The sequence below is a fragment of the Elephas maximus genome, chromosome 2 (genome assembly GCF_024166365.1).
Source record: "Elephas maximus indicus isolate mEleMax1 chromosome 2, mEleMax1 primary haplotype, whole genome shotgun sequence".
NCBI lineage: Eukaryota > Metazoa > Chordata > Mammalia > Proboscidea > Elephantidae > Elephas > Elephas maximus.
The window spans coordinates 80,147,902-80,159,901 of record NC_064820.1 but is presented as its reverse complement, the minus strand read 5'-3'; the positions used below and the strand labels follow the sequence as shown (position 1 = coordinate 80,159,901).

Here is a 12,000-nt window from a genome sequence, read left to right as displayed (position 1 = left end):
CTTTTGCCTTTGTACCACTTGTCACTGAAATGGCGATCTGTTTACTATCTGTCTCCCCCACTAGAACGTAAGCTTCATGAAGATGAGGATTTCCGTAACCCTTATTCCTTGCTGCACCTCCAGTGCCTACAACAGAACACAGGGTTGTTAGTTGCTATAGAGTTGGCTGTGACTCATGGCCACCTCATGTGTAACAATGAAATGTTGCCTGGGCCTGTGCCATTGTGATCGTTGTATGTTTGGAGTCCATTGTTGTGGCTACTGTATCAATCTATCTCATTTGAAGGTTTCCCTCATTTTCACTGGCCCTCGACTTCACCAAACATGATGTCCTTTTCTAGCATTTGATCTTTCCTGATGACGCATCCACAGTAAGAGGGCCAAAGTCTCACCATCCTTGCTTATTTGCCTGAATGGAAGTTGAGTTCTCCCAGAGAGCATTTGGTTCTGCCAGTCACTAAGGACAATACCAACCTGAGAGCACTTTAAATTTTCCATTTGAGCTCACTTTGTAAATTCAGACTATACACCTACGTATGTGCTGGTTTGTGATTCAAATTCTCAGTGGCAGTTCTTCCCTCTACCCACTGCCAAGGTGGAGCATGCAAGTTGCTTTGCTGCCTCTTTCTTTGTGGAGGATTTATTTCTCCTTTATCCTTGCTCTGAAAGTGCTAACCTTGGCATCCCGTCCTTACACAGGTATACTATTAGACTCCCCATCTTGGGTATTTATTTTTTCTTGTTTTTGTTAGTCGCTATTGAGTTGATTTCCACTCATGGTGACCCCACGTGTGCAGAGCAGAACTGTGCTCCAAAGGGTTTTCAAGGCCGTGACCTTTTGGAAGCAAATCACCAGGCCTGTCTTCTGAGATGCCTCTGGGTGGGTTCAAAATGCCAAGCTTTCTGCTAGCGGTCCAGTGATTAATCATTTGCGCCACCCAGGGACTCCTATTTCTTAGTGGTATTTAAAATAATCAGCGAAATACAGTAGCTTATTCTGGCCATTTGCCCAGCTAAAATTCTAATATGGAAGAAAAGAATATTGAAGGACAATCAGAATCTCTGCCCTGAATCCCCAGCACCTAAGCATAGCATGTTTGATGAATGAATTTCAAATAAAAAAACCTTGGGACATCTTACACCTGTGGATGCTTTTAGAGGTTAAATTGGAAGCTTGGCATATTCTAGGAGTGAAAAAACTTTTGAGGCTTCATAAAACAGAATTCGATTTGATCCCAAAACTGAGTCACCTTCTTTTTGTCTCCAATTTAGGGGACTCTTCTCTGTCTCTCTCCTGTATATGTAATACATATACCTATTAATGTCTATATTTTAACCTAAGAGTGATATTAGGAAAGCATTTTTTATGGCTAATCTTTTAAAAATGCACAAGATGATTTAGAGCAGGGAACGAAATTGAAAGGTGAGAAATGAGTTGGAAGGTCAGAGTTGGGGCAACTAATAAAAGCTTGACAAAATAATGTTCAGAAATGAATGTTTTCAAGAGGCCCTTACAAGAGTAGACAGAACTCAGTAGTAGAGATGGGATTGGCAGAGGTGGAGTGGAAATGTATTATGTTTACACACACACACACACATACACACACAAATATATTGAACAGTTAGAAACCCTAATAAACTTTAGAGACTGAAGCTAGAAGTAAAGCATCATCATCATTTGTCTTTGAATTATCTTCTGTCTCCCTGAGCCTTCTGTAGACAGCAGTGGGCACAAAACAAGACTATCATAAATTGCCTCACCCTTGTAAAGGAAGCAGTTTAATATTACGGTTTCCTTGGTAAATGGAATGTTTCCCTATACTCAACATAATACTTGAAGTTTTTCTTGAAAACTTTTCATCCAATTTTGCATTAAAAACATAGGTAATTATCCCATAATTATACAACAAAAGAACAGTTTTCACTCCAGGGAAATAAACATCACCTTTCCTTAAAGGTCATTAAAATCCCACCAGGACCAGGTGTTCAAATACATCATCATTTTTCAAAATGGAACATTACTTAAAAAATAAAAATTAGCATCAGGCAGTGGTATGGTATGATTTTCAAAATGGAATATTTCCTTAAAAAACATGTTTTTTAGCCTTAGGTTGCCGTATTTTGAGCCTTCTTCCAAATAGTTCCAAGTCCCCAAACATCCAAAAAAGGATATAGCAATAAAACATTTGCAAAGTAAGCCATTATTCAATAAAGGCAAAGAAATGCAATCCCTTTCTTCTGGAATGCCCCCTAGGCTCAGCTTGAGTGCAGCCACCTACATAGTCTACCCAGACAGAAATAAAGATAGTAATAGACACCACTCATTGGGCACATACTATTTATTCATTTATGTGTCAACAAATGATTGCCAATGCTGACAATGTGCCAGGTCATATGCTTCATCCTTGGAATTCAGAGATAAATAAAAGACAGCCCTGAGTCTCTAGAAGCCTGCAACTTATTACATTAAAAAAAAAAACAGACACACAGCAAAGGATGTTTTAAGGTTTTCATAGAAAAACAGGAGCACAAAGGAGGAACATATCAGTTTTTCCAGAGGGTGAGGAATACTTTCCTGAAGGTAGCTCTTGGGCTGGGTTGAAAGATGAGTGACTGTCTGGTGGGAGAGAGAACAATGAGGCCCGCAGGAAGCACATCCTTGGCAGAGGGAGCAACTGAGTACAGATACCAGAAGGGGGAAATAGCTTGGCCTATGCAGGAAACTGGTTATCATACATAGGGATTTCACTGACTCATTTTTAGAAATAGTTCACTAGGCCTTTCTTCCTAGTCTGTCTTAGTCTGAAAGCTCTGCCGAAAACTCTCCACCATGGGTCACTCTGCTGGTATAGCAGCAGGCAAGCTACCATAGTATGGCAAACTGACAGATGGGTGGTAGTACGGACTACACTTGAACATGAAGAAAATGAAAATCCTCACAGCTGGACTGATAAACATCATAATAAATGGAGAAAAAAAATGAAGTTGTCAAAAATTTTGTTTTACTTGGATCCACAATCAACACCCATGGAAGCAGCAGTCAAGAAATCAAATGATGGATTGCATTGGGCATATCTGCTGCAAAAGATCTCTTAAAGTTTCAAAAAGTAAAGATTTCATTTTGATAACTAAGGAATGTCTGACCCAAGTCATGGTCTTTTCAATCACTTCATAGGCATGAAAAAGTTGGATAGTGAAAAAGGAAGACAGAAGAATTGATATATTAGAACAGTGGTGTTGGTGAAGAATATTGAATACACTGAGGGATGCCAAAAGAACGAACAAATCAGTCTTAGAAGAAATACAACCAGAATGTTCCTTAGAAGCAAGGATGGTGAAACTGCAACATGCTTACTTTAGACATGTCATAAGAAAAGACCAATCGCTAGAAAAAGACATCACGCTTGGTAGAGGGCCAACAAAAACAAGGGAAATCCTCAGTGGGAAGGATTTCACATATAGCTGCAACAATGGATTCAAAAATACCAATGATCATGAAGTTGGCACAGGACCAGGCCACATTTACACAGGTAGCTGTTACATACAAGGTTGCCATGAGTTGGAGCTGACTTGGTGGCAACAACCAACATTCAGGAAACTACAAGCTCTGCGGTGTGGCTATATGGCCTTGAATACCAAGCAGTGTTTGGAGTACATTACAGAGTGTGGGAGCTAGCTTGTACTGTCTTCCAAGAGTTGACTGCTAAATTTTCAGGAATTTTGTGACCTGGTTGACATGATGTATACAGCTTGAAATAAATTATTGTGGGAGTATTTATACCACAGAAATCCCCACTAATTCTGGAAGTGGTTGAGAGCTTTTGAGGTTTTATATTTTTAACATTAAAATGGTATTATGAAAGCATTGTTTATGGTTAATCTGTAAAAAAAAAAAAAATGCATAAGACGGTTTAGAGCAGGGAAAGAAATTGAAAGCTGAGTAATGAGTTGGGAGGTCAGAGTTTAGGCAACTGGTTAAGAGCTTGACAAAAGGAATAGAAAGAAATGGATGTTTTCAAGAAGCCCTAAAAGAGTAGATGGGATTCAATAATAGAGATAGGGTTGGCAGAGGTATAGTGGCAATGAAGGGGAAGAATGAATTAAAAGGTAAGCAGGTACAAATAAAGACATATTTTAAATGAGGACAGTCAGAAATATCTTTGGATGTAATCCTTCGATTTTGTACATTGATCTTGTAGCCATAAACTCTCCTGAACTCCTTTATTAAACGTGGATTTTTCTTTAAAAATAGACAAACATATCATCTGACAATAAAGAAATCTTTTTCCCCCTTTGTTTCCAGTTTTTATTCATCTTATTTATTTATTGAATTGGGTAGGATCTCCAGCAAAATTATAGAGGGTACCTTTGTGTTATTCCTAAGGACGGAAATAACTAAATATGGTGCTATCTACTTTTCAATACATTAAATCAGTGTTTCATTGAACTTAATTTTATACAGTACTTACATAAGTAAGTCACACATTCAAGAACTATAACTCTATAACTTTTTGTATCCACCATAATATATAATAATATAATAACACAGTATATAATAATAAGCATTAAGCCTAATTTTAAATAATCTAATTAAAAGTTAAGTTACCACTTGGGCCAAAGATTGTGCAATATCCTAATTTAAGCTATCCCTAAAAATATTATGTGCTTATATATTTGGATAATAAGCTAAAATATGAAAAGTAGAAAAAGAGAAAATAAAAAAATAAATAAAAGAACAAAAGATTCAGTTCCTAAAGCATTAACAGAATTGGTTTTCATCTTCATATTCCAATTAAATAATTGTCTTTTGATAAGAACTCTAACTTACTGATAGCTCAAAAACGTTTGGAATAACTATTTAAAACTGTTAAACTGTGTAAATAATAAAAAAAAAATTATAAAATGTAACGAAGCGATGTATAATCTTTTGAATTATACATTTTTCTCTTGAAGAAAGTACAAACGTAACTGCCAAGAAATTAAATAATGCCATTTAAAAGTCCTACATAAGAAAATAACTACCTTGAATCTTTGGTTAAATATTGCTTAAAGTGAATCAAGTGCTTATTCACAAGATAAAGGAATTTTAAATAAGAAAAACAATCATATTTTAAGTAAAAATCTCTTTAACAAATAATCTTGTGGTATTTTCTGAAGGTACAAAACCACTCATACTAGTTCTGCTAATATTCTTCACAGCACTTATGATAAATTTTAGTTATGAAAGCTCATGAGGTACCTGAAGAAACTAGGATCAAATACGATAGTCCAGTGCCAACAAAGTGGGTAAGTGCTAAAAAATTCTTAGGCTAGATTAGGTTTGTGTGGACCTCTGAGAGTCCTTATAAATGTTTTTATGGTCATTACAAAAACAATAAAGAAAGAAATGACTTTCTATTTCTATTCTTAGGTTTCTCTTTTTATAAATTACCCTAACATCACTGATTCCCAGTTGATGTATACTGGAAATGAAATTCTCACGGTTTTCAAAAAGGTATACAGAAGTAAATTAGCATATATTCCAAATTCATATGAAAGGAAATAAATATCTTTTGGAGACAGATCACTGCACTTGCTTTTAACTAAATACATATCTAAACTTTTAATGAAGAAGAATAAACTCCTTGATTATAAAATAAGAAGCTCTACTGAAAAAATTAATGACAAAAATGTTCAATGTTCATTTAAAAAATAGATCGAGGGTGTGTCTGGAATTGTCTGGCTTTGTTTTCTTTGATCTTGAATGCTTTGTTATCAGTCCTGGCCTGAAATAAAAAAGAACACATAATTAAAATGCAGGAAGAGATTTAAAAAGAACAGTTTTGCAAATCATTGATTTTTTAAACGTTGCTTGATAATTCATAAAAACAAAATTTAACACCTCTTAAAAAATTGGACCTCAGAATGTGAGCTTTGTAGGCAGTTTTGTTAAAGCTTAAATAAAACCAAACAAAAATGAAAGCAGTTGCTGTGAAGTCAATCCCAGCATACCTTCTTGTTCTTGTTACAGTCTTCTGTGCTCTGCCTGCGCTACCTGCTGAGGGAAGAGAAGACAAGACACTCCATAAGGAGTAGCATGAAACAATTCAAAAACTGCATACAAAATTGAAAAGTTAAAACTGATTAATAACAATAAGAAACTTCCTCAGTACTACAGTTTATATTAATAGATAAAAGAATCTAACTTTATAAGCATAATTTCTTTGTAGTTTACTAGTTCTATCAATATTGCATTTATTTTTGAAATTTGGCTAGAGTCAGAACTACCAAAAAATAAGTTAAGGAGACTTTCTGGCTATGTATTTACAGTTAATTTACCCACTGTGGCAAATCTTGTTTTAAGGAATTTCTTCTTTGATTATATCACTCAACTCCTTAAACCTCTGAGTTCAAATCAAGCCCAAACCAAAGTTTCCCCAAGATTCAAAATCCAGTGGTTTCAGTTAATCCTAACCTATGGTAAAGCACTAACATTTTCCTAAATGGCAATATACACAAACTACCCTTTTAATGGTATGAGCTTCAGATTTAACAACAATCTCATTAACTGTAACAAGACATATTTCTAGAAAATCAAGTTCTTTATAATGACTGTAAACTCACCAGTACTTGTTGAGCATTGTTTGGGTTGGTTAACTGGATTAACTTTATCCTTCCTCAGTTCCTGGATAATACCTTTATTTAAGCAAACATCCACATGCATATTGAATAGGGAAAGATCTGAAGTCTTTTGGTCTAGGTTACAAACAGGACAAACTAGAGCTTGGTCGGTTATCATTCCATGTGAAGATGGCTGGGAGGATTCTTGCCTACTTAATGATATGCCATCTTCATTTTCCAGTGAAACAGTATAAGAAGAGCTCTGATGAAAGCACTCAGTATTAAAAGACTTGCTTGGAAGGCTATGACATTCCTCTTTGCTGTGCTTATTACTTAAAGCATCTATACTTTCTGCTTTAGATAGGTTCCCTACAGTCTCTATCAAATCTGCACAGTCTACTGAAGTGACCTCTGTATTCTTCTGATGGGCTTCAGAATCCTGCTTCTCAAAGAGTGAAAGAGAATGATGTGCGTTTTCTTCCCTGTTAACTTCTGAAGAGAAAGCATGGTCTTCACTGACTGAAGGTCCACCAAGACATGCATCCACATGTCTATTAAAGACTTCCAGGCTGATGCTTTCTTGCGCCCTAAAGCAAACAGGACAGGTAAATATCTGACAGTTATCTGAATTCTTTGATGTTTCTAAATTCTCATCCATCTTCTTCTTTAAAACTTGAAACGGTTGTGATGTGTGTAAACTTGGTTTACTCACAGTTTCACATTTAAACGTGTCTTGGTGGTTCCATTTCATTTCTGATCTTTTTTTATCGAAGAAACTCTCATGAGACATTTTTAGAGGTTTTGTAAACTGATCTTCGTCAGTTTTCTCTAGTATACACTCAGTGGCTGCCGGGGCTTGGCTTCTAGCCTGTAAGAAGCCAATAATGCTCCTTTGTTGGTGTTTCTTGTCTTCTTCATTGGGAAAACTAGATACCCGCACACCTAAATTAAGCCAACCACAATTAATAAATTTCAAATTCAACAACACTAATTCTATCACAGTACATAAAAACATATTGCATAATACTGTTGTGACATATACATAAAAGGTTAGTTAGAGAGAAAGAATAAGTAACACAGGATATTTCCTAAATTAAAGGATGATTTTCAAAGCTGGTATTTTAAGTGGGAATTCATTTTCCTTTATAAAGCTGGTTATCATTAAATATTAAGTATCTACTGATGTTAGCATGATTATATAGGCCTTAAAATTAATATCTGATACACAATACCATTAACTAAGTCACTATTGGCATAAACCACATAGACTCTTTAGGTCTTCTAATTACTTTGTAAATCTATTTCAGCATGTGCTATCTTTCATATATGAAAATAAGGCTAATAACCCACTTTTAGTAGTAAAATGGGCATTTGGAATGCTTATTCATATACACCCTCTCACCCAGTTCACTTTGGAAACATGTTTTCTTTTCACCAGGTGGTGACTGGAGATGTGGTAATAAAGTGCCATAGTCTCTTATCCATAATTCTGAAATCTAAAAAGCTCTAAAAATTATAAGCAACAAATAATAAATAATGACTAAACCGATGGAAGCTATTTACAGTCTTTACACTAAGTGCGAATATTTTTTTGCTTTGGTAAAGAAACATTAATGCGTTTGACCAGGAGGTGCTGCCTCAGTTCCCAAAGGAGAATTTTAAAAAATGTACTCAATATACACTGAATGTGCTTTCTAAAATCTGAAGTTTTCAATTTTCAAACATATTTTGTCCTAAGGACTTCAGAAAAGGGATTGTGGACACGTAAGAAGAAAAAGAGCCACTTTAATTGGTTCTTATGGTAATCACATTAATGATCATGACTTCACATGCATCAGGTTTTAAGAATTACGTAAATGACAGCAGCACAGTAACAACTGCTTAAACAGGTTCAAGAAATAAAATGGAAGGGATTTTAAAACTGACTATTTGAGAAATCCTACCAGAATTAGGGAAAAAAGAGGAAGGAAAAGTTATACCCATAAGTCTTAATCTCAAAGGATGTGGAAAATCAGCATCAACTTCCGTTCTTAGCAATTCCTTAGCAATGGCAAATATTTCTTCAGCAGTAGAAACAACAGATGAAACCGTAGAGGCACGGGTTTTGACTTCAAAATTCACATTCTTCAGCTTAATGGTAACAGTTCTACCCTGTAACAAACAGAATGTCATTATACATAGCTTTTCACTTCTAGCAAAACGTTGTATTACAGGTTAGAAAAAACCCAGAAAGGTATCTTATGTACATGTAAGGAAAATGAAGTATAATCAATTATTTATAAAACATGGTAATGAGAATTATCATAAGAATAATTAAAATTCATGGGTAATCTAAAAATGCCATTTTAACCACAATTATTACTCCCTCCCTAATCAAATCCTCCTTGGAAACTCTATGGGGCTGTTCTACTCTGTCCTATAGGGTCGCTATGAGTCAGAATCAATTCGATGGCACTGGGTACTGGGGTAATCAAATCTTTGTACAAGTTAACTGAGCATTTTCCTTTTTGTTTTTTTGCTGAATCTCTTTTAGAGAAAGAAATCTCTCTTAAAAAGGAGGAAAAGACTCCTTCTAAAGAGACTTTATTTAAAAGGTCTTGAATAGCTCATGCTTATTGTGTGCCTACTATATGCCAGATACTATGCTAAACAATTTACATGTAAGAACCCCTTTTACGCTCAAGCTATGACGGAAGATTATGAGAAAAACACGCACCCATCAGGTATCTCATTCTTTATAACGTTTTAATATTTTTGGACTACGCTTTGTAATAACCCCACCTCTGGTTTGGGAGTGCCGGAAATATGCTAAATATAGATTGTTGTGAGTGAAGATTATAAGATAGACAGTTCAAAGCCTTCCAGGCTTTTGTTCTCAACAACAAAACAACCTGGATTAGAGCTTTGCAATAAAATACCCTATTCTAGAATGTCACTGTCTATGTAAGAAGAATATTAAAGAATGATTGGAAGAGCCTTTATAATATACAAAATAAGACCAATGAAGCCAATTACTGTTGAGTTGGTTCTGACTCATGGTAGTAACATCGTGTGTGAGTGTAGACCTGTGCTCCATAAGGTTTTCAGTGGCTGATTTTTCAGAAGCGGGTCACCATGGCTTTCCTCTGAGGCTTTTATGAGTAGACTTGAACTTCTAACCTTTCGGTTAGCAGCCAAACACTTTAAACATTTGCATGACTCAGGGACTGGAAACTGTTCTCGGCTTATTCCCTAACGTCAACGTAACTCTGGTTTTGAACTTATTCAAATCTACTCCCGAGGTGGTATAAACTCCTCTGGAATTATCTTGGAACCACTTGAGCCTCATAAGTTGCTTCCCCATGTAATGACTTCATCCTAGGTCTCAGATAGGGGTCAGAATTGGTTTCTGATTATTGATGTGAACAATCTTTTCTGTCATTTTTCAGTTGTTATTCATCTTAAGAAATCAGTACTCTAACTCCTGCTTCAAGGTAGCATCTCATTGTTAAAAATTTTAACAGCCTATCAAAATAAAATACCTTAAGTCCTTTTTTCTGAAGATCTTGAGCAAGTTCACTGCAAAGCTCTTGGCACAAGCTGTACTGTTCTTCTGCTTTACTTATCTCACTGAATGTCCTAGAAAGACAAGAATGATTTTGGTGGACAAAGTAAATCGTAATTCAAGATAATTTAGGAATGATACAGTATGTTTAAATGGCCTAGCGTTAAGCTGTATTTTCTGCAGCACACAATAAAAGTTTCGGATGTATTAAGAAATAATTATATTAAATAAAACAACTAAGATCTGCCTAAACAATGGAAAACCATTTAGGTGGGTACGCTGATTAGCAAAGATGTAACTTACGCTCTTGCTTTCTCTATAATATGATTAAAAAAGAGGATTCAAGTCACCAATAGACGATGATAATGTCTTCAGAACTTCCAACACATTGAGTATATGTGCATATAGGCTTTGCTACATGGGATTATCCTAAGAAAATATAGATGAGAACATGATTCCCATTATCGAACATGTATTTTCTAGAAGGAAAGTATCTCCAAGTAGATTTAAGAAGTTGGTTCAGGGCACCTAGGTAGAGTTGTCTAATAAAAACTGGAAATGAGGGGCTGTTATGATTAAATATACAAATCTTGAATTTATCTTCACAAGAGTGTTGAACAAAGTTGAGAGAGCATATAAACATAAAAGAATAAGACACTAAAGAGAGACTGACGTGCTGAGCACAAGACCCTGAACGAATGACTGTACAGTGAAGAGTCCTCCTCTTCTTCACTGACATCTTCCTATCCTAACAAATTGCTCCAGAAATATTCTATGCATATATAAGCAAACAAACATTTTCTCTTCATTTTTTTTTAAAGCAAAAAGAAAGATTTTATTTGGCATATATTCAAAGACACAAAAGTGGGAAACGGACAGACAAGCATGCTGCCACAGCCCTGTCTGTCCGAGGCCATTTTTATATGGGCACCATAATGTTTCAATTTCAAGACGTAACAAAATTTAACCAATCCTCTCTCTATTCATGTATATTAAATTATGTTCAATCTTTTGCTACAATTAAAAAAAGCTGCAACGAATAACCTTGTAAACAGGCAAAATGACAGGTGATTGCACCTGTGGGATGAATTCCCAGAAAAAGGATTGGGGGATCCAAGGGTATGTGTACCTCTGATTTTGACGCTGTTGCAGAGCCCTGGTGGCACGGTGGTTAAGAGCTTGGCTGCTAACCAAAAAGTTGCCAGTTCAAATCCACCAGCTGCTCCTCGGAAACTCTATGGGGCAGTTCTACTCTGTCCTATAGGGTCACTATAAGTCAGAATCAACTTGACAGCAACATGGTTGGTTGGTTGTTGTTAGGTGCCATCAAGTTGACTCTAACAGCAACCAGAGTACTGCCCCATCTTGCGCCATCCTCACAATTTTGCTATGTTTGAGCCCATTGTTGAAGCCATTGTGTCAATCCACCTCGATGAGGGTGTTCCTCTTTTTTTGCAGAACCTCTACTTCACCAAACATGATGTCCTTCTTCAGGGACAGGTCCCTCCTGATATCAAGTCCAAAGTATGTGAGACGAAGTCTTGTCATCCTTGCTTCCAAGAAGCATTCTGGTGTACTTCTTCCAAAGCAGATTTTTTTCCTCCTTCTAGCAGCCCATGGTATATTCCATAGTCTTCGCCAACACCATAATTCAAAGGTGTCAGTTCTTCATTGTCCAGCTTTCATATGCATATGAGGCAGCTGAAAATACCATGGCCTGGGTCAGGTGTGCCTTAGTTCTCAAAATGGTATCCTTCCTTTTTAACACTTTAAAGAGGTCTTTTGCAGCGGATTTGTTCAATGCAATACGTCATTTGATTTCTTCACTCCTGCTTCCATGGGCATTGATTGTGGAT

The 12,000-nt window shown here is 36.0% G+C and overlaps 1 protein-coding gene across 4 annotated transcripts in view; it reads right to left on the bottom strand.

Moving 5' to 3' along the window:
- Window positions 1-2,064: 2,064 nt before the first annotated feature.
- POLK (DNA polymerase kappa) overlaps window positions 2,065-12,000 on the bottom strand; it is an 87,325-nt gene continuing 77,389 nt past the window's right edge. For 2 of the 4 annotated variants that reach the window (XM_049865878.1, XM_049865886.1), the window contains 5 exons: window positions 10,122-10,218; window positions 8,580-8,751; window positions 6,604-7,542; window positions 5,992-6,037; window positions 2,065-5,765 (listed from right to left, as the gene is read on the bottom strand). In XM_049865878.1, coding sequence (XP_049721835.1) covers window positions 5,681-5,765; window positions 5,992-6,037; window positions 6,604-7,542; window positions 8,580-8,751; window positions 10,122-10,218 — 1,339 coding nt within the window. In that variant the 3' untranslated portion in view covers window positions 2,065-5,680. The remainder of the gene's footprint in view (window positions 5,766-5,991; window positions 6,038-6,603; window positions 7,543-8,579; window positions 8,752-10,121; window positions 10,219-12,000) is intronic. The other 2 variants (XM_049865861.1, XM_049865869.1) reach the window with 2 other exon arrangements.